Source organism: Lynx rufus, unplaced genomic scaffold, assembly GCF_022079265.1.
Source record: "Lynx rufus isolate CCGP_SWC_20201006 ecotype Redwood Valley unplaced genomic scaffold, mLynRuf1.p SCAF_5, whole genome shotgun sequence".
In the NCBI taxonomy this organism is placed as follows: Eukaryota; Metazoa; Chordata; class Mammalia; order Carnivora; family Felidae; genus Lynx; species Lynx rufus.
The window spans coordinates 99228767-99251754 of record NW_025814867.1 but is presented as its reverse complement, the minus strand read 5'-3'; the positions used below and the strand labels follow the sequence as shown (position 1 = coordinate 99251754).

General features: G+C 37.7%; 1 protein-coding gene across 1 annotated transcript in view; it reads right to left on the bottom strand.

Moving 5' to 3' along the window:
• Positions 1–22988, bottom strand: part of CFAP44 (cilia and flagella associated protein 44) — a 146544-nt gene that overhangs the window by 26758 nt on the left and 96798 nt on the right. The window contains exon 24 of the mRNA XM_047100263.1: positions 12320–12497. Coding sequence (XP_046956219.1) covers positions 12320–12497 — 178 coding nt within the window. The remainder of the gene's footprint in view (positions 1–12319; positions 12498–22988) is intronic.

The window sequence follows — 22988 nt, the reverse complement described above, 5'->3', positions numbered from 1 at the left end:
CTTGACAGGTATCCTTAGCAAAAAGCCAAAATAAAAATTTTGTTATCTAATTATATACAGGATTATTCCTATTCTCTACTAAGTTACTCTTTTGTCTAACTTTTAGGCTGTTTCCAATTTAGCTTCTCCAAAAGAGGAAGACAGTATGGATGCGACCTCTGGTATCCCTCGGCTAGCCTGTAGGGCTAAGTTCTGCTGTTCTCTTCCCACCACCCAGGGGAAGTTCTTCCTGAAGGCTTGTACTCAGCCAAAACCTAGACAGTAAAAGCTCATTCTCTGGTCAGGAACACACACACATAACTGCCCTTCCCAGATGGAAACTCAAATTCCATTGGCTGAGACACATTTACGGTTGCCTACTTATGGCTAAACTACAGTTTGGCCTATATTTCTTCTGTATTTTGGCCACATTATTACTGTTATTTCTTGTGCAGGCAATGTCATGACCCTGAATTGCAATATCATAGCACACCAAGAGATTCCAGGATACTTCCTTTGTTCCTGATCCACTTATCTAAGCCAAGTTGTGGCCCCTACCTCAAGCCACAGGAGCCATTGCTCCCTCATTACGAGCTGTTTCCCCACTCTTTGTTTTCAAAATGTTCTTACAAGAGCCTATAGGCACATGCCACCCTAATCCTGTATACAATTAGGTAACAAGATGGTCCAAAGGCTATTAAGAGTTACTTTGCATAAATATACAGGTTAAAAAAAATCAAAATATACTTCTCCAAATTGACAGTAATTCTGTATTATTCAGGAACTTTAACAGCCAACTCACATCAATGGATACATGACACAGATAGAGCATCAATAAGGAAACAGTAGCTTTGAATGACACATTAGACCAGATGAACCTAACAGATATATAAAAAATATTCCATCTCAAAATGGAATACACATTCTTTTCAAGTACAAATGGAATATTCTCCAGGATAAATCACATGTTATGCCACAAAAAAAATCTCAATAAATTTAAAAAGATGGAAATCATATCATGCATCTTTTTTGACCAAAGTGGTATGAAACTGGAAATAAATTACAAGAAAATATTAGAAAGAACATAAATATATGGAGGTTAAATAACATGTACTCAATAATGAATGGATCAACTGAGAAATCAAAGAAGCAGTAAAAAAAAAAAATACATGGGGACTCATGAAAATGAAAAAAACAGTCCAAAATCTTTGGAATGCAGCAAAAGCATTTCTAAGAAGGAAGTTTATAGTGGTAGAGGCCTACTCAAGAAACAAGACAAAGCTCAAATAAACAACCTAATCTTACACCTAAAGGAGTTAGAAAAAGAACAAAGCCAAAAGCTAGTGAAAGGAATGAAATAATAAAGATTAGAGTAAAAGTAAATGAAATAGAGACAAACAAAACAAAGCAAACAACAATAAAAGATCATTAAACCAGGACCTGGTTTTTGAAAAGATAAACAAAAGTGATAAACATTTAGCTAGACTAATCAAGAAAAAAGAGAAGACTCAATAAATAAAATCAGAAATGAAGGAGGAGAAATAACAACTGACCTACAGAAATATAAGAGTTATAAGAGAATATTATGGAAAATTATACGCCAAGAAATTAGACAACCTAGAAGAAATTAATAAATTCCTAGAAGCATATAACTTTCTAAAACTGAAGAATAGAAAATATGAAGACTAATTATTAGCAATGAAATTGAATGAGTCATCAAAAAACAAAAGTCCAGGCCCAGATGGATTCGTAGGTTAATTCTACTGAATATTGAAAGAAGAGTTAATACCTATTCTTTTCCAAATCTTCCAAAATATATGAGGAAGGAAAGCTTCTAGGTACAGCCTATAAAGCCAGCATTACCCTGACATTAAAACCAGACAAAAATCACAATAATAACAATGAAAACTACTACTACTGCCACAGGCCAATATCTCTGATGAACATAGACACAGAAATCAATAAGATATTAGCAAACCAAATTCAACAATACATTGAAAAAATTATTCACCATAATCAAGTAGAATTTATTCTTGGGGTGCAAGGGTGGTTCAATATTTGGAAATCAATGTCATATATCACATTAATTAGAGAAAGAATTCACACTATATGATCATCCCAATAGATGCAGAAAAAGCATTTGACAAAATTCAACAACCATTCCTGATAAAAAATCTCCCAACAAAATAGGTTTATAGATAACATACCTCAACATAATAAAGGCCTTATATAAAAAACCCACAGCTAACATCATAACTCGATGGTGAAAAACTGAAAGCTCTTCTTCTGAGATCAGCAACAAGACAAGGATGTCCACTTTCACTACTTTTATTCAACATAATACTAGAAGTCATAGCCACAGCAATCAGACAAGAAAAAGAAAGAAAAATGCATCCATATTGGTAAGGAACAAGTAAAATTGTCACTATTTGTAGATGACATGATACTGTACATAGAAAAAACCCTAAGGACACCATCAAAGAATTACTAGAACTGGTCAGTTAATTTTGTAAAGTTGCAAAATAAAAAAATTAATATACAAAAATTTGTTGCATTTCCATATCCTAATAATGAAGTAGCAGAAAGAGAAATTAAGAAAACAATCTCATTTACAATTGCACCAACAAAAATAAAATACCTAGCAAAACTTAACCAAAGAAGTGAATACTTGTACTCTGAAAACTATAAAACATTGGTGACACAAATTGAAGAAGACACAAATAAATGGAAAGATAGTCCATGCTCATGGATTGGAAGAATTAGTATTGTTAAAAATATCCACATTACCCAAAGCAATCCACAAATCTAATACAATCCCTATCAAAATATGAAAAGCATTTTTCACAGAACTACAACAAATAATTCTAAAATTTGTATGGAATCACAAAAGACCCCAAATAGCTAAAGCAATCTTAAGAAAAAATAACAACACTGGAGGTATCACACTCCCAGATTTCATGATATACTACAAAGCTGTAGTAATCAAAACGGTATGGTACTAGCACAAAAACGGACATGTAGATCAATGGGCAGAATTGAAAACCCAGAAATAAACCCACACACTTATAGAGTCAATCTATGATAAATGATGCAGGAATCTACAATGGGGAAAAAGGTAGTCTCTTCAACAAATGATGCTGGAAAATTGGACAGCTACATGCAAAAGAATGAAACTAGACCACTTTCATATACCATAGATAAAAATGAACTCAAAATGGATTAGAGACCTAAATGTAAGACCTTAAACCATAAAATTTCTAAAAGAAAACATAGGCAGGGGTGTCTGGGTGGCTCAGTTGGTTAAGTGTCCAACTCTTAGTTTTGGCTCAGATCATGATCTAACAGTTCATGAGTTTGAGCCCCACAGGGGACTCAGTGCTGACAGCATGGAGCCTGCTTGGGATTCTCTCTCACCCTCTCTCTGCCCATCCCCTGCTTGTTCTCTCTCTCTCTCTCAAAAATAAATAAATAAACTTAAAAAACTTAAAAAAAAATAAAGAAAATACAGGCAATAATTTCTTTGACATCAGCCATAGAAACATATTTCTAGATTTATCTCCTAAGGTAAGGGAAACAAGAGCAAAAATAAACTGTTGGAACCACACCAAAATAAAAAGCTTTTGCACAGCAAAGGAAACCAGCAACAAAACTGAAAGGCAATCCAGTGAATGGGAGAAGATATTTGTAAATGATATATGCAATAAGGAGTTAACATCCAAACTATATAAGGAACTTATATGACATGAAAAAAAATCCAATTAAAAAAAGGGCAGAGAACCTGAATAGACATTCTTCTAAAGGAAACATACATATGGCCAACAGACACACGAAAAGATTCTCAACATCACTAATGATCAGGGAAATACAAATCAAAACTACAATGAAATATCATCTTATGCCTATCAGAATGGCTAGTAACAGAAAGACAAGAAATAACAAGTGTTGGCAAGAATGTGGAGAAGTAGGAACACTTGTATACTGTTGGTAGAAACATAAATTGGTGCAACCACTATGGAAAACAGTATGGAGGCTCCTCAAAAAATTAACAATAGAATTAGCATATGACCCAATAATACCACTCATGAATAAATGAAAACACTAATTTGAAAAGACATATGCACCCCTATGTTTATTGCAGCATCATTTACAATCTTGATATGGAAGCAACCCAAATGTCCATCCACAGATGAATGGATAAATAGGTGGTATATGCATACAATGAAATATTATTCATCCATAAAAAGCATGAGATCTTGCCATTTGGGACAACATGGATGGCCGTAGAGTATATTATGCTAAGTGAAATAAGACGGAGAAAGACAAATAGCATATGATTTCACTCGTATGTGGAATTTAAGAAACAAAACAAACAGAGAAACAAACAAACAAAAAAACCCATACTCTTAAATACAGAGAACAAACTGGTGGTTGCCAGAGGTGGGGTGGGGAGATGGGTGAAATTGATAAAAGGATTAAGAGGTACAAACCTCTATTTAGAAAATAAGTAAGTCACATAAATGAAAAGTACAATGTAGGGAATATAGTAAGATTGTAGTAATGTTGTTTAGTAACAAATGGTGACTACACGTATTGTGGTGAGCACTGAGTAATGTACAGATTTGATGAATCATTATATTGTTTACCTGAAACTCATATAACACTGAATGTTATACTTCAAAAACAAAAGGCACTTCTCCAGGCAGTCTTAGAAAACTTACCTGTATAATTACCACCTCTGAACCAAGAACATTATAACAAAATAGAGGAGATTTTTTTTTACATTCTTAAGAACAAGCCTTTCAAGCATTAAAGTAAAACTCAAAATCCAGCACTTCTGTGAATGGTGGACCACTTTGAAGCACCTCGAGGACTAAGAATTAAGCTTATAAGAACAAATCTAAGCCAGCCTGATGACTGTAAGGCTCGCCTCTTTGAAGAACCCTTTTTACATACCAACATTTTCTTTTTAGTTTTACAAATACCACACATACCTAAATACTGGCCACAGGGAAGTGGGATATATAATATGTTATTTCCAAAAAAACTTGAAATGTTAGTAATTTTTAATTTAGCCATGACAGTAATGACCATTTGTTGACTTTGACCATCACATTAACGTTGTGAGGCAGACTAGATATGTTTTATTGTTGTTAATTGGTATTAATACTCTTTTAACAGACAATATAACTGAGGCTTAGGGAGATTTACATGACTAGCAAAGTTTATGTGCCTATTAAGTGGCAGAGGTGGAAACAGAACTCTGATCTTCTGACTTGTAGAATAGCGTGCTCCACATTAATTTACGCTGTTTTAATAAAATGGATTTCAGTGTAATGCAGTTCAGTTCAAGACATGATACATGTCCATCATCTCTAGCTAGACCATGAAATTTCAGGTTGGATGACTGGCAATTGTGCTCAAAAAACATTCCTCTATGATGATGGATCAGACATGATAGATGAAACAAGAATTATCTTAAAGGAACAGCTAGAAAAACAATCTAGACACAAGAGAGAAAGATAGCAATGTAGGAGGTCGCTGGGCTCACTGCATCCTGCTGATCACTTAGATTCCACCCACACTGGCCTAAATAACTACAAAAACTGCCGGAAGAGTAGCAGAACGGACTCTCTGGAGCCAAGCGTAGACAAGAGACCCACGGAAGAGGGTAGGAACGGCGAGAGGCGGTGCGTGCTATACAGGCTGGCGGGAGGGAGCTGGGGTGGTGGAGGGGCAGCCCACAGGGCAAGGCAAGCTCCTGAAATCTGGCTTGCAAAAGCAGAGGGGCTGGACTGCCTGAGTTCTGACAGCCAGTGGGACTTAACACCTGGAATGTTAAAAGTCAACAGCTCTGCTCACGGAGAGAATACCAGGAAGGAGAGTAGTTGAGTACCAGAAGGAGAGAGCTCAGCGGGGGAACAAAGGCACTGGCAAATACCATTTCCCTCTCCCATACCCCAGCTGAAATTCCAAAGGGAACCAGTTCCCAACGCCAAACTTGCTTGCACTGCGCAAACACCCAACATTGTGCTTCTGAGGATTCATTCCTCCGATGGGCCTGCCTCCCTCCTTGTGCTGCAGGGCCTCTCCCACAGGGACCACTGACGGCAAAGCTAGCTAAGACTGCCCCTTCCACCCCTGTGCACCTTGTGGATCCACCCCATCTAATACACCCTGTCCAGATCCCATCAAAGCAGCACCACAAGCCTGGCAGTGTGCAAGCAGCCCAGACAGGGGCCACACCACTCCACAGTGAGTCCTGCCCCTGGGAGAGGGGAAGAGAAGGTACACACCAGTCCAACTGTGGCCCCACCCACCAACACAAGTTTCTCCAGACAGCACAGGGGAGGTGTCCTGCAGTTTAGAGCTACCACAGGGACTAGCCAAAATGATGAAATGGAAGAATTCTCCTCAAAAGAAACTCCAGGAAGTAGCGACAGCTAACAAATTAATCAAAACTGATTTAAGCAATATAACGGAAGAAGAATTTAGAATAATAGTCATAAAATTAATCGCTGCACTTAAAAAAAGCATAGAGGACAGCAGAGAATCTATTGCTACAGAAACCTAGGGAATAAAAAATAGTCATGAGGTGCATACTAAATGCTATAATGCTATAAATGCTATAAATGCTAAAAAATGCTATAAATGAGGTGCAAAATAAAATGCAGGCGGCCATAGCACGGAATGAAGAGGGAGAGGAGAGAATAGGTGAATTAGAAGATAAAATTATGGAAAAAGAGGAAGCTGAGAAAAAGAGAGATAAGAAAAATCCAGGAGTATGAAGGGAGACTTAGAGAAAGTGATCCAATCAAATGGAACAATATCCGTATCATAGGAATTCCAGAAGAAGAGAGAGAGAAAGGGGCTGAAGGTGTACTTGAACAAATTATAGCTGAGAACTTTCCTGATCTGGGTAAGGAAACAGTCATTGAAATCCGAGAGGCACAGAGAACTTTCTTCAGACGTAACATGAATCAATCTTCTGCACTAAATATCATAGTGAAACTGGCAAAATACAAGGATAAAGAGAGAACTCTGAAGGCAGCTAGGGATAAACAGGTCCTAACATACAAAGGTACACACATAAGGTTAGTAGCAGACCTATCTACTGAAACTTGGCAGGCCAGAAAACAATGGCAGGAAATCTTCAATGTGATGAACAGAAAAAAATATGCAGCCGAGAATCCTTTATCCAGCAAGTCTGTCATTCAGAAAAGAAGGAGAGACAAAGGTTTTCCCAAACAAAAACAGAAGGAATTCAGCACCACTAAACCATCCCTAAAGAGATCCTAAGGGGAACTCTGTGAGTGACATGTTGCAAGGACCACAAAGTACCAGAGACATCACTACAAGCATGAAACCTTCAGATATCACAATGACTCTAAACCCATATCTTTCTGTAATAACACTGAATGTAAATGGACTAAATGCGCCAACCAAAAGACATAGGGTATCAGAATGGAGAAAAAAAACAAGACCCATCTATTTTCGGTCTACAAGAAACTCATTTTATCTGAGGACACCTTCAGATTGAAAGTGAAGGGATGGAGAACTATCTATCATGCTACTGGAAGTCAAAAGAAAGCTGGAGTAGCCATACTTATATCACACAAACTAGACTTTAAATTAAAGGCTGTAACAAGAGATGAAGAAGGGCGTTAGATAATAATTACATGGTCTATCCATCAGGAAGAACTAATGATTATAAATGTCTATGTGCTGAATACGGAACCCCTAATTATATAAAACAATTAATCACAAACATAAGCAACCTTATTGATAAGAATGTGGTAATTGCAGGGGGCTTTAATAATCCACTTACAGTGGATAGATCATCTAGACAGAGGATCAATAAAGAAACAAGGACCCTGAATGATACACTGGATCAGATGGATTTGACAGATATATTTAGAATTCCACATCCCAAAGCCAGAGAATATACTTTCTTCTCGAGTGCACATGGAACATTCTCCAAGATAGATCACATACTGGGTCACAAAACAGCCCTTCATAAGTATACAAGAATTGAGATCATACCATGCACAGTTTCAGACCACAATGCTACGAAACTTGAAATCAACCATAGGAAAAAGTCTGGAAAACCTTCAAAAGCATGGAGGTTAAAGAACACCCTACTAAAGAATGAATGGGTCAACCAGACAATTAGAGAAGAAATTAAAAAATATATGGAAACAAATGAAAATGAAAATACAACAATCCAAATGCTTTGGGATGCAGCAAAGGCAGTCCTGAGAGGAAAAGACATTGCAATCCAGGCCTATGTCAAGAAACAAGAAAAATCCCAAATACAAAATCTAACAGCACCCCTAAAGGAAATAGAAGCAGAACAGCAAAGACAGCCTAAACCCAGCAGAAGAAGAGCAATAATAAAGATCAGAACAGAAATAAACAATATAGAATCTAAAAAAACTGTAGAGCAGGCCAATGAAACCAAGAGTTGGTTTTTGAAAAAATAAACAAAATTGATAAACCTCTAGCCAGGCTTCTCAAAAAGAAAAGAGAGAGGACCCAAATAGATAAAATCATGAATGAAAATGGAATGATTACAACCAATCCCTCAGAGATACAAGCAATTATCAGGGAATACTATGAAAAATCATATGCCAACAAACTGGACAACCTGGAAGAAATGAACAAATTCCTAAGCACCCACACGCTTCCAAAACTCAATTAGGAGGAAATAGAAAGCTTGAACAGACCCATAACCAGCGAAGAAATTGAATCAGTTATCAAAAATCTCCCAACAAATAAGAGTCCAGGACCAGATGGCTTCCCTGGGGAATTCTACCAGACATTTAAAGCAGAGATAATACCTATCCTTCTCAAGCTGTTCCAAAAAAATAGAAAAGGAAGGAAAACTTCCAGACTCATTCTATGAAGCCAGTATTACTTTGATTTCCAAACCAGACAGAGACCCAGCAAAAAAAGAGAACTACAGACCAATATCCCTGATGAATATGGATGCAAAAATTCTCAACAAGATACTATCAAATAAAATTCAACAGCATATAAAAAGAATTATTCACCATGATCAAGTGGGAGTCATTCCTGGGATGCAGGGCTGGTTCAACATTCGCAAATCAATCAACATGATACATCACGTTAATAAAAGAAAAGATAAGAACCATATGATCCTGGCAATCGATGCAGAAAATGCATTTGACAAAATCCAGCAACGTTTCTTAATAAAAACTCTCGAGAAAGTTGGGATAGAAGGAACATAATTACACATCATAAAAGCCATTTATGAAAAGCCCACTTAACATCATCCTCAATGGGGAAAAACTGAGAGCTTTTTCCCTGAGATCAGGAACATGACAGGGATGTCCACTCTCACCGCTGTTGTTTAACATAGTGTTGAAAGTTCTACCATCAGCAATCAGACAACAAAAGGAAATCAAAGGTATCAAAATTGGCAAAGATGAAGTCAAGCTTTCACTTTTTGCAGATGACGTGATATTATACATGGAAAACCTGATAGACTCCACCAAAAGTCTGCTAGAACTGTTATATGAATTCAGAAAAGTCGCAGGATACAAAATTAATGCACAGAAATCAGTTGCATTTTTATACACTAATAATGAAGCAACAGAAAGACAAATAAAGAAACTGATCCCATTCACAACTGCACCAAGAAGCATAAAATACCTAGGAATAAATCTAACCAAAGATGTAAAAGATCTGTATGCTGAAAACTATAGAAAGCTTATGAAGGAAATTGAAGAAGATACAAAGAAATGGAAAAACATTCCGTGCTCATGGATTAGAAGAATAAATATTGTCAAAATGTCAATACTACCCAAAGCTATCTACACATTCAATGCAATCCCAATCAAAATTGTACCAGCATTCTTCTCAAAGCTAGAACAAGCAATCCTAAAATTTGTGTGGAACCACAAAAGACCCTGAATAGCCAAAGTAATACTGAAGAAGAAGACCAATGTGGGAAGCATCACAACCCCAGACTTTAGTCTCTACTACAAAGCTGTAATCATCAACACAGCATGGTATTGGCACAAAAACAGACACATAGACCAAGGAATAGAATAGACTCCAGAATTGAACCCACAAACGTATGGCCAACTAATCTTTGACAAAGCAGGAAAAAATATTCAATGGAAAAAAGACAGTCTCTTTAAAAAAGGGTGCTGGGGAAAATGGACAGCAACATGCAGAAGAAAGAAGCTAGACCACTTTCTTACACCATTCACAAAAATAAACTCAAAATGGATGAAGGACCTGAATGTGAGATAGGAAACCATCAAAACCCTAAAAGAAAAAGTAGGGAAAACCTCTCTGACCTCAGCTGAAGCAATTTCTTACTTGACACATCCCCAAAGGCAAGGGAATTAAAAGCAAAAATGAACTATTGGGACCTCATGAAGATAAAAAGCTTCTGCACTGCAAAGGAAACAGTCAACAAAACTAAAAGGCAACCGACGGAATGGGAAAAGATATTTGCAAATGACATATCGGACAAAGGGCTAGTATCCAAAATCTATAAAGAACTCACCAAACTCCACACCCTAAAAACAAATAATCCAGTGAAGAAATGGGCAGAAGACATGAATAGGCACATCTCTAAGGAGACATCCAGATGGCCAACAGGCACATGAAAAGATGCTCAACATCACTCCTCATCAGGGAAATACAAATCAAAACCACACTCAGGTATCACCTCACGCCAGTCAGAGTGGCCAAAATGAACAAATCAGGAGACTATAGATGCTGGAGAGGATGTGGAGAAATGGGAACCCTCTTGCACTGTTGGTGGGAATGCAAATTGGTGCAGCCACTCTGGAAAACAGTGTGGAGGTTCCTCAAAAAACTAAAAATAGACCTACCCTATGACCCAGCAATAGCACTGCTAGGAATTTACCCAGGGATACCGGAGTACTGATCCATAGGGGCACTTGTACCCCAATGTTTATAGCAGCACTCTGGACAATAGCCAAATTATGGGAAGAGCCTAAATGTCCATCAACTAATGAATGGGTAAAGAAGTTGTGATTTATATATACGATGGAATACTTTGTGGCAATGAGAAAGAATGAAATATGGCCTTTTGTAGCAACATGGATGGAACTGCAGTGTTATGCTAAGTGAAACAAGTCATAGAGAAAGACAGATACCATATGTTTTCACTCCTATGTGGATCCTGAGAAACTTACCAGAAGACCATGGGGGAGGGGAAGGGGAAAAAAAAGTTACAGAGAGGGAAGGAATCAAACCATGAGAGACTCTTAAAAACTGAGAATAAACTGAGGGTAGATGGGGGTGGGAGGGAGGGGAAAGTGGGTGATGGGTATTGAGGAGGGCACCTGTTGGGATGAGTACTGGGTGTTATATGGAAACCAATTTGATAATAAATTTCATGTAAAAAAAAAAGAGAAACAATCTAAATGGTCACTAAGAAAATGTTCAAAATGTCTGTTTAAGCAGAAAGGTATAGTTATGAGCTATGAACATTTATTTATGGATATTATTTGCCATACCAGGATCCTCCTACTTCTGGCACATATAGAATTTTTGGTGAAACTGAAAGACTTTTTTTTTTTCCTGAAGACACTTTACTGCCACTTGTCAGAAAATTATAAAATATTCTAATATATTAGATCCGTGGTATGATTGGCACTTTCTCCAATGGGATGCCTTGCAGTGTCCAAACTGCATGGCCATAGTAGGTGGCCATGTACCACATTCTCCTCAAAATGGTAGCTCAGATACTTTCTGAGTCTCTAAATGTGAAAAGTCACTTGTCAGTCCAAATTAAGGAATTACTATGACAGAGAGAGGAGACTTTAGTAAAAAAGGGGGGATGAGAAATCAGTATAATTGGAAGCAGTTTGGCAGAATGTAGATAAAAATTTTAAAAAGGAATATGTTAATAGGTTATTATAGAGACACTTAAAAAATTTATAAGTCCTGGAAAAAAAAAGTCAAACAATGGCCTTTTCCCCTAAGTCTTTGGAAGTCTACAGCAGCCGAGGACATGTTTGAATTTCAGAAATTCAAAGTCTCTAAAATATAGAGCTTTAACCCATGAAACATATTGAGTCAAGTAATTAACTTGAAGGCTGGTTCTGCCATTTTAACTAATCACAGATAAATCCCTTGTCCTCTCTGGGCCTCAGTTTCCTCATTTGTAAAAAGGGGGCATTATTCTAAATAATCATGAAGATCTTCTTTCAGTTCTAAGTTTCTATGACTATATATTCCTATAGACCATCTAGTGAAACAAGTGGTTTCAGCACAGAATACCACTAAAAACTCAAGAGTGCCTCTCATTGTCATGTAAGCAATGAGTAATAAGTACCATGGAGTCTAGATGTCCCAGCTCCTCTTCCTTCTTGGCAGCATTTACTCTCATGTGCTCAGGTATCTTGTAGTCTGGGGCTGTCTTCAGATTGAAGTCTCCCATATACAACTGGGCCTCTTTGATGGCTTGAACATCTTTGGGATCTTCATAGTCATCCTGAGGTTTACTCTTGTACCTATCAGAAAAAAAGGCAACCCAGCCACAAACTTAACAATAAAATTCAGTTTGTCCACTATAATCAAATTCAGGCATTAAGCAAAAGTAGAATTCTGAGTGTGTGGCACTACTTTCGTCCATAGCGCCCAAGCATTTTTTTGAAGTTAATGACTACAGACCTTCCACAGCTTACAATGGGGTTATGTAGCAATAAACTCATAGTTGAAAATACCATAAATTGAAAATGTATTCAATATACCTAACCTACCTAACATTATAGTCTAGCCTAGCCCACCTTAAACATTAGCCTACAGTTGGGAAAAATTATCAAATACAAAGTCCATTTTACAATAAAGTGTTGAATATCTCATGTAATTTATTGACTACTGTACTGAAAGTGAAAAACAGAATGGTTGTAAATGTACTGATTGCTTATCCTCATGACTGTGTGGTTGACTTAGAGCCGTGGCTCACTGCTTCTGACCAGTATCATACTGCATACATCACTAGCCTGGGAAAATATCAAAATTCAAAGTATAGTTTCTACTGAATGCATATCACTTTCACACCATTGTAAAGCCAAAAAAATCATGAGTCAAACAATCAAAACTTGGGGATGATCTGTATTCTTAAGGCACCCCAAACAAAGTAATGAAATAAATAAAAACCAATTACCAATTGGTGCTGAAATAATCTGAATTATTCTTAGGCTTTGGTTCAATTCTAAGTGATCTATATCAACATGGTTATTTATTCCCTCAATAGACATTAAACCATAGAGATGGAGTGGGTGTATTTTAATCACTAAAAGTTAATGTACCTTTTAAAAAATAACCTAAGTGATTGTCATTACATTTTCAAAAAGAGAATCTAATTAAAAATGATATAATGAGCATATATACTTGCCTTTCTCTCTCCCCCCACCAGTTCCATGAAAATGATGGGTAGAGGTATTAAAGGGAATAAATCAGTAAGGCTGAGAATAAGATAGAAAGCCATGAATAAACCAATGATAGTAATTTTAAAGACCAGAGAAAACTGTGGCCCAGAATATCCCTAAGGTAATGTTATAAAAAGGATTTGATATGACCTTATTAGTAGATCATAGCCTCCTAGGAGGCCCCAAGCACAGAGCGGGCAGGTATGGAGCAGGTAATAGAATATTAGACATTATTTAGCAAAATTAATTAAAGGATTGAAAAGGAATTCCTGAACCAATTTAATCTTCTTCTCACTTTTCTCATGTCCACACATAAAAAGGAGTAGCAGCTTTTACACCTCAATTAAAACTGGAAGAATGAGGGGTGACTGGGTGGCTCAGATGGTTAAGTGACCGAAACTTGGTTTTGGCTCAGGTCATGATCTCACGGTTTGTGAGATCAAGCCCTGCAAGGGCTCCAAGCTGACAGTGTGATAACTGCTTGGGATTCTCTCTCTCTCACTCTCTCTTTTCTTCCCTGCTTCCCAAGATAAATAAAAAAAAAAAAAACGCATTTGTTTTTAAACTGAAGAACAAATCTCTATAGAAACTGACCTCCCTGCTTGGAAACTGCTAGTGCACCTAGGATAGGGGTTGGCACACCATTGTAGGGATCTTTATTGGAAGACCCCAACCGACATAATTCTTTAAAGTGAAGTCTGCCAGTCAACATGAACATGTACACAGAGCTTGCAGTCAGCCCTTAGGAAAACAAACATATACAATAACAGAGAAAACACATGTTATCTAAAGTATTAATTGACAATTGTTCCTTTGTGTAAAATAGCACTAAAAGGAAGGATTAAAATTTTTAAAAGGAAAGAAAGAGAGGTAGAAGGAAAGAAAAAGCAAGGAAATGAGGGAAGAAGGAAAGGAAAGGAAAGGAAAGGAAAGGAAAGGAAAGGAAAGGAAAGGAAAGGAAAGGAAAGGAAAAAAGAAAAGAACAACCAGATACTTCTGCTTTGACTGTGTGTGAGGGAAACATGGCCTATTTATTATTCTCATGCTATAAATTATTATTATTCTCATGCTATAAATAACTAGAAAACTGAAGAAAAATTATGGAACAACTATGATATTGAAGGATAGGCAGCACAGGACTACATGCAAAAAGTGAAACAAAATAGCCAATCCTTACTGTCTCTATTTCTGCATGGAGGAAATTAGCAAACTATGGAATAGTGTTGAGATCCCAAATATTAGTCCAGTAATCTCACTGATTAAGGATACAAAGGTCAGAGTTCAGAGAGGCCAGAGTGGTTAGAATTTTGTGGAAAAAATATTAGAGCTACAAACAAAATAATGCCTTCAGAAATTCACATAGAGTTCTCTTGAGTTTTTGGCCAAGTATTAACCTATACATGTGTAATGTAAAACATCATAAAGATAAGTAAAGAACATCTAGGGAAAGTACAATTACTGGGAAATTATAAGACAAATAATTCTCATAATTTACACATTGCTGAAAATCACTCATGAATTTATCAGCTGGAGAGACCTTGTAAGGTAGGGAACATTCAGTAGAGATCCTTTAAAAAGTCATGCCTTCAAAGTGGGAAAAATAAAAGATCTAAACAGTGTCATCAATCACTCTGTCCTCATTTCCATTTATATACAACTACACCAAAGAACACAAAAATAAACATTCTTTCTCAAGCACACATGGAATTTTCATGAAGACAGACTTTATGCAGGCCCATACAACTCCCAATAAATTTATAAGAATTTACATCATGCAAACTATTTTCTGTGACCACAAAATAATTATATTGGAAATAAAAAATATTTCTTCAAACCTCTGAATATTTGGAAATTAAACAGCCAACAAGAAATCACAAGAGATATTAGAAAATATTTTGGGAGGAATAGAGATCCTGGGAAGATGGTGGGGTAGGAGGACCCTGGGCTCACGGCGCATCCTGCTGATCACTTAGATTCCACATACACCTGCCTAAATAACCCAGAAAACCGCCAGAAGAATAGCAGAACGGAGTCTCTGGAGCCAAGTGCAGACGAGAGGCCCACGGAAGAGGGTAGGAAGGGTGGAGAGGCGGTGCGCGCTCCACGGACTGGAGGGAGGGAGCTGGGGCAGAGGGGTGGCCTGCTGGTCAAGCAGAGCCCCCGAGTTTGGCTTGCAAAAGTGGAGGGGCCGGACGGAGTGTGTTCGGACAGCAAGCGGAACTTGACATCTGGAAGGTTATAAGCTAACAGCTCTGCTCGGAGAACAGGAAGGCTGGAGGACAATGGGAGGGAGAATTGTGGAGCCCCAGACAACAGAGCTCAGCTTGGCGGGGAACAAAGGCGCTGGGAAGTGACATCTCCCTCGCCCATCCCTCAGCCAAAATCCCAAAGGGAACCAGTTCCTGCCAGGGAACTTGCTTGCAACCACGCAAACACCCAACGCTGTGCTTCTGCAGATCCAACCCTTGGGCGGGTCTGACTCCCTCCTGGTGCTGCAGGGCCCCTCCCGAAGCGGATGTCGGAAGGAAAAGCAAGCTGAGACTGCCCCTCCCACCCCTGTGCACCTTGCCTATCCACGCCAGCTAATACGCCAGATCCCCAGCACCAGTGTGGTCTGGCAGTGTGGAAGTAGCCCAGATGGGCCACACCACCCCACAGTGAATCCTGCCCCTAGGAGAAGGGAAGAGAAGGCACACACCAGTCTGACTGTGGCCCCAGTGGTGGGCTGGGGGCAGACATCAGGTCTGACTGTGGTCTCGCCCACCAACGCAAGTTATTCAAGACAGCACAGGGGAAGTGCCCTGCAGTTCCGCACCACTCCAGGGACTATCCAAAATGACCAAATGGAAGAATTCCCCTCAAAAAAACCTCCAGGAAATAACAGCTAACAAACTGATCAAAAACGATTTAAACAATATAACAGAAAGTGAATTTAGAATAATAGTCATAAAACTAATCACTGGCCTTGAAAACAGTATAAAGGACAGCAAAGAATCTCTTGCTACAGAGATCAAGGGACTAAGAAACAGCCAGGAAGAGCTAAAAAATGCTATCAATGAGCTGCAAAATAAAATGGAGACAACCACGGCTTGGATTGAAGAGGCAGAGGAGAGAATAGGTGAACTAGAAGATAAAATTATGGAAAAAGAAGCTGAGAAAAAGAGAGATAAAAAATCCAGGAGTATGAGGGGAAAATTAGAGAACTAAGTGATGCACTAAAGAGAAATAATCTATGCATACTTGGTATTCCAGAGGAGGAAGAGAGAGGGAAAGGTGCTGAAGGTGTACTTGAAGAAATAATAGCTGAGAAGTTCCCTGATCTGGGGAAGGAAAAAGGCATTGAAATCCAAGAGGCACAGAGAACTCCCTTCAGACGTAACTTAAATCAATCTTCTGCATGACATGTCACAGCGAAACTGGCAAAATACAAGGATAAAGAGAAAATTCTGAAAGCAGCTAGAGATAAACGTGCTCTAACATATAAAGGGAGACCTATAAGACTCGTGACCAATCTCTCTACTGAAACTTCGCAGGTCAGAAAGGAATGGCAGGAGATCTTCAATGTGATGAAAAGAAAAAATATGCAACCGAGAATCCTTTATCCAGCAAGTCTGTCATTTAAATAGAAGGAGTGATAAAGGTCTTCCCAAACAAAAACTGAAGGAATTCATCACCACTAAACCAGCCATACAAGAGATCCTAAGGGGGATCCTGTGAGACAAAGTACCAGAGATATCGCTACAAGCATGAAACCTTCAGACATCACAATGACTCTAAACCCATATCTTTCTGTAATAACACTGAATGTAAATGGACTAAAAGCGCTAACCAAAAGACATAGGGTATCAGAATGGATAAAAAAACAAGACCCATCTATTTGCTGTCTACAAGAGACTCATTTTAGACCTGAGGACACCTTCAAATTGAGAGTGAGGGGATGGAGAACTATTTATCATGCCACTGGAAGTCAAAAGAAAGCTGGAGTAGCCATACTTATATCAGACAAACTGGACTTTAAATTAAAGGCTGTAACAAGAGATGAAGAAGGGCGTTATATAATAATCACAGGGTCTATCCATCAGGAAGAGCTAACGATTATAAATGTCTATGCACCAAATACAGGAGCCCCCAAATATATAAAACAATTACTCACAAACATAAGCAACCTTATTGATAAGAATGTGGTAATTGCAGGGGACTTTAACACTCCACTTACAGAAATGGATAGATCATCTAGACACATGGTCAATAAAGAAACAAGGGCCCTGAATGATACATTGGATCAGATGGACTTGACAGATATATTGAGAACTCTGCATCCCAAAGCAACAGAATATACTTTCTTCTCAAGTGCATGTGGAACATTCTCCAAGATAGATCACAAACTGGGTCACAAAACAGCCCTTCATAAGTATACAAGAATTGACATCATACCGTGCATACTTTCAGACCACAATGCTATGAAGCTTGAAATTAACCACAGGGAAAAGTCTGGAAAAACTCCAAAAGCATGGAAGTTAAAGAACACCCTACTAAAGAATGAATGGGTCAACCAGGCAATTAGAGAAGAAATTAAAAAATATATGGAAACAAATGAAAATGAAAATACAACAATCCAAACGCTTTGGGATGCAGCAAAGGCAGTCCTGAGAGGAAAAGACATTGCAATCCAGGCCTATGTCAAGAAACAAGAAAAATCCCAAATACAAAATCTAACAGCACCCCTAAAGGAAATAGAAGCAGAACAGCAAAGACAGCCTAAACCCAGCAGAAGAGAAATAATAAAGATCAGAGCAGAAATAAACAATATAGAATCTAAAAAAAAACTGTAGAGCAGATCAACAAAACCAAGAGTTGGTTTTTTGAAAAAATAAACAAAATTGATAAACCTCTAGCCAGGCTTCTCAAAAAGAAAAGAGAGAGGACCCAAATAGATAAAATCATGAATGAAAATGGAATGATTACAACCAATCCCTCAGAGATACAAACAATTATCAGGGAATACTATGAAAAATCATATGCCAACAAACTGGACAACCTGGAAGAAATGGACAAATTCCTAAGCACCCACACCCTTCCAAAACTCAATCAGGAGGAAATAGAAAGCCTGAACAGACCCATAACCAGCGAAGAAATTGAATCAGTCATCATAAATCTCCCAACAAATAAGAGTCCAGGACCAGATGGCTTCCCTGGGGAGTTCTACCAGACGTTTAAAGCAGAGATAATACCTATCCTTCTCAAGCTATTCCAAAAAATAGAAAGGGAAGGAAAACTTCCAGACTCATTCTATGAAGCCAGCATTACTTTGATTCCTAAACCAGACAGAGACCCAGTAAAAAAAGAGAACTACAGACCAATATCCCTGATGAATATGGATGCATAAATTCTCAGTAAGATATGAGCAAATCGAATTCAACAGCATATAAAATGAATTATTCACCGTGATCAAGTGGGAGTCATTCCTGGGATGCAGGGCTGGTTCAACATTCACAAAATCAACGTGATACATCACATTAACAAAAGAAAAGATAAGAACCATATGATCCTGTCAATCGATGCAGAAAAGGCATTTGACAAAATTCAGCAACCTTTCTTAATAAAAACCCTCGAGAAAGTCGGGATAGAAGGAACATAATTACACATCATAAAAGCCATTTATGAAAAGCCCACTTAACATCATCCTCAATGGGGAAAAACTGAGAGCTTTTCCCCTGAGATCAGGAACACGACAGGGATGGATACTCTCACCACTGTTGTTTAACATAGTGTTGGAAGTTCTAGCATCAGCATCAGACAACAAAAGGAAATCAAAGGCATCAAAATTGGCAAAGATGAAGTCAAGCTTTCACTTTTTGTAGATGACATGATATTATACATGGAAAATCTGATAGACTCCACCAGAAGTCTGCTAGACTGATACATGAATTTAGCAAAGTTGCAGGATACAAAATCAATGTACAGAAATCAGTTGCATTCTTATACACTAATAATGAAGCAACAGAAAGACAAATAAAGAAACTGATCCCATTCACAATTGCACCAAGAAGCACAAAATACCTAGGAATAATTCTAACCAAATATGTAAAAGATCTGTATGCTGAAAACTATAGAAAGCTTATGAAGGAAGTTGAAGAACATATAAAGAAATGGAAAAACATTCCATGCTCATGGATTGGAAGAATAAATATTGTCAAAATGTCAATACTACCCAAAGCTATCTACACATTCAATGCAATCCCAATCAAAATTGTACCAGCATTCTTCTTGAAACTAGAACAAGCAATCCTAAAATTCATATGGAACCACAAAAGACCCCGAATAGTCAAAGTAATTTTGAAGAAGAAGACCAAAGCAGGAGGCATCACAATCCCAGACTTTAGCCTCTATTACAAAGCTGTAATCATCAACACAGCATGGTATTGGCACAAAAACAGACACACAGACCAATGGAATAGAATAGAAACCCCAGAACTAGACCCACAAACATATGGCCAACTCATCTTTGACAAAGCAGGAAAGAACATCCAATGGAAAAAAGACAGACTCTTTAACAAAGGGTGCTGGGAGAACTGGACAGCAACATGCAGAAGATTGAAACTAGACCACTTTCTCACAGCATTCACAAAAATAAACTCAAAATGGATGAAGGACCTGAATGTGAGATAGGAAACCATCAAAACCCTAGAGAAGAAAGCAGGAAAAGACCTCTCTGATCTCAGCCACAGCAATTTCTTACTTGACACATCCCCAAGGGCAAGGGAATTAAAAGCAAAAATGAATTACTGGGACCTTATGAAGGTAAAAAGCTTCTGCACAGCAAAGGAAACAACCAACAAAACTAAAAGGCAACCAACGGAATGGGAAAAGATATTTGCAAATGACATATTGGACAAAGGGCTAGTATCCAAAATCTATAAAGAGCTCACCAAACTCCACACCTGAAAAACAAATAACCCAGTGAAGAAATGGGCAGAAAACATGAATAGACACCTCTCTAAAGAAGACATCTGGATGGTCAACAGGCACATGAAAAGATGCTCAACATCACTCCTCATCAGGGAAATACAAATCAAAACCACACTCAGATATCACCTCACGCCAGTCAGAGTGGCCAAAATGAACAAATCAGGAGACTATAGATGCTGGAGAGGATGTGGAGAAATGGGAACCCTCTTGCACTGTTGGTGGGAATGCAAATTGATGCAGCCACTCTGGAAAACAGTGTGGAGGTTCCTCAGAAAATTAAAAATAGACCTACCCTATGACCCAGCAATAGCACTGCTAGGAATTTACCCAAGGGATACCAGAGTACTGATGCATAGGGGCACTTGTACCCCAATGTTTATAGCAGCACTCTCAACAATAGCCAAATTATGGGAAGAACCTAAATGTCCATCAACTGACGAATGGATAAAGAAATTGTGGTTTATATACACAATGGAGTACTACATGGCAATGAAAAAGAATGAAATATGGTCCTTTGTAGCAACATGGATGGAACTGGAGAGTGTGATGCTAAGTGAAATAAGCCATACAGAGAAAGACAGATACCATATGTTTTCACTCTTAGGTGGATCCTGAAAAACTTAACAGAAACCCATGGGGGAGGGGAAGGAAAAAAAAAAAGGAGGTTAGAGTGGGAGAGAGCCAAAGCATAAGAGACTGTTAAAAACTGAGAACAAACTGAGGGTTGACGGGGGGGTGGGAGGGAGGGGAGGGTAGGTGATGGGTATTGAGGAGGGCACCTTTTGGGGTGAGCACTGGGTGTTGTATGGAAACCAATTTGACAATAGGCTTCATATATATATAAAAAAAAGAAAATATTTTGGAATGAATAATGGTAAAGATACATCAGAACTTGCGAAATGTAGCTCAGTGTTTCATTTATACTTTAAATTTATACTTCCATTTATACTGTAAATGCTCATAATTATAAAAGAATTAAAGTATAAGATCAAAGCTTATAGCCTAAACTTTAAGAAGAATTAACTAAGCCCAAATTAATTAGAATAAAGGAAATGACATGGAAAGCTGACAAGCAATAGTTCTAAAAAAGCTATGACCAAAAGTTAGCTCCTTGAAAGGATTAATAAAATTGATAAATCTTTGGCTGGAATGACCAAGAATAAGACAATACAAATTCATGAAATCAAGAATAAAAGGGGACAACAGATACTAAAGAAACTAAAATAATAAGGCAACAGTATGAATTATTTTATGCCAAAAAATTTGATAACCTAGATGAAATTCACAAATTCCTTGAAAGACACAAATTACCTAAAGTGATCCAAGAGGAAATCCAAAATCTGAATAGCACTATAACAATGAAAAATTGGAATTTGCATTTATGAACTTCTCTAAAGAATATTCCATGTCTAGATGCCTTCACTGATAAATTCTATCAAATATTTAAGAAATCAATCATATTAAGCCTACACAAAGTCTTCCAGAAAATAGAAGGAAAACTTCTCATCTCATTGTATGAAACCAGTATTATCCTGATAACAAACCAGAAAAGATATTACGTAACAATGAAACTAGAGACCAATATTCTTCATTTAAAAAGACACAAAAGCCCTTTAAAAATGCCAGCAAATCAAATGCATTTTGGAAAATATCAAAAGCCTATTTTCCTGTTTATTAAGGTATGATCAACACATAACATTGTATTAGTTTAGGGTGTACAATGTCATGATTTCATACATGTATCTATTACAAAATGTTTGCCACAGTAAGTTTAGTTAACATTGATCCATACAGTTACAATTTTTTTTCTTGTGAAGAAAACTCTTTTTTAAATGTTTTTATTTATTTTTGAGACAGAGAGAGAGTGTGTGTGTGAGCAGAGGAGGGGCAGAGAGAGAGGGAGACACAGAATCTGAAACATCTCCAGGCTCCGAGCTGACAGAACAGAGTCTGACTCGGGGCTCAAACTCACAAACCGTGAGATCACGACCTGAGCTGAAGTCAGATGCTTAACCAACTGAGCCACCCAGGCATCCCTTGTGATGAGAACTTTTAAGACCTACCTTCTTAGCAACTTTCAAATATACAATACACTATTGGTAACTATAGTCATCATATTGTAGACTACATCTCCAGAACTTATTTATCTTATAACTGGAAGTTTGTACCATTTGACTACCTTCATCCATTTCTCCATCCCCAACTCCCCACCTCTAGCAATCACCAATCTGTCCTGTTTCAATGAGTTCAGATTTGTTAGATTGAACATATAAGGAAGATCATACAGTTTTTATTTTCCTCTGACTTATTTCACTTAGTATATGCCCTCAAAGTCCATTTGTATCATTGGAAATGGAAGCATTTCTCTTTTTAAGGCTAAATAATACTCCATCGTATATATGTATCATAACTTCTTTATCCACTCAACCATTAATGGAGACTTAGGTTGTTTCCATTTCTCAACTATTGTTATTAATGCTTCAATAAACATGGTAGTGCAGATATCTCTTCAAAGTCCAATTTTCATTTTCTTTGGCTATATACCCAGAAGTGAGATTGCTGGACCATGTGGTAGTTTTATTTTTAATTGTTTTAGGAAAT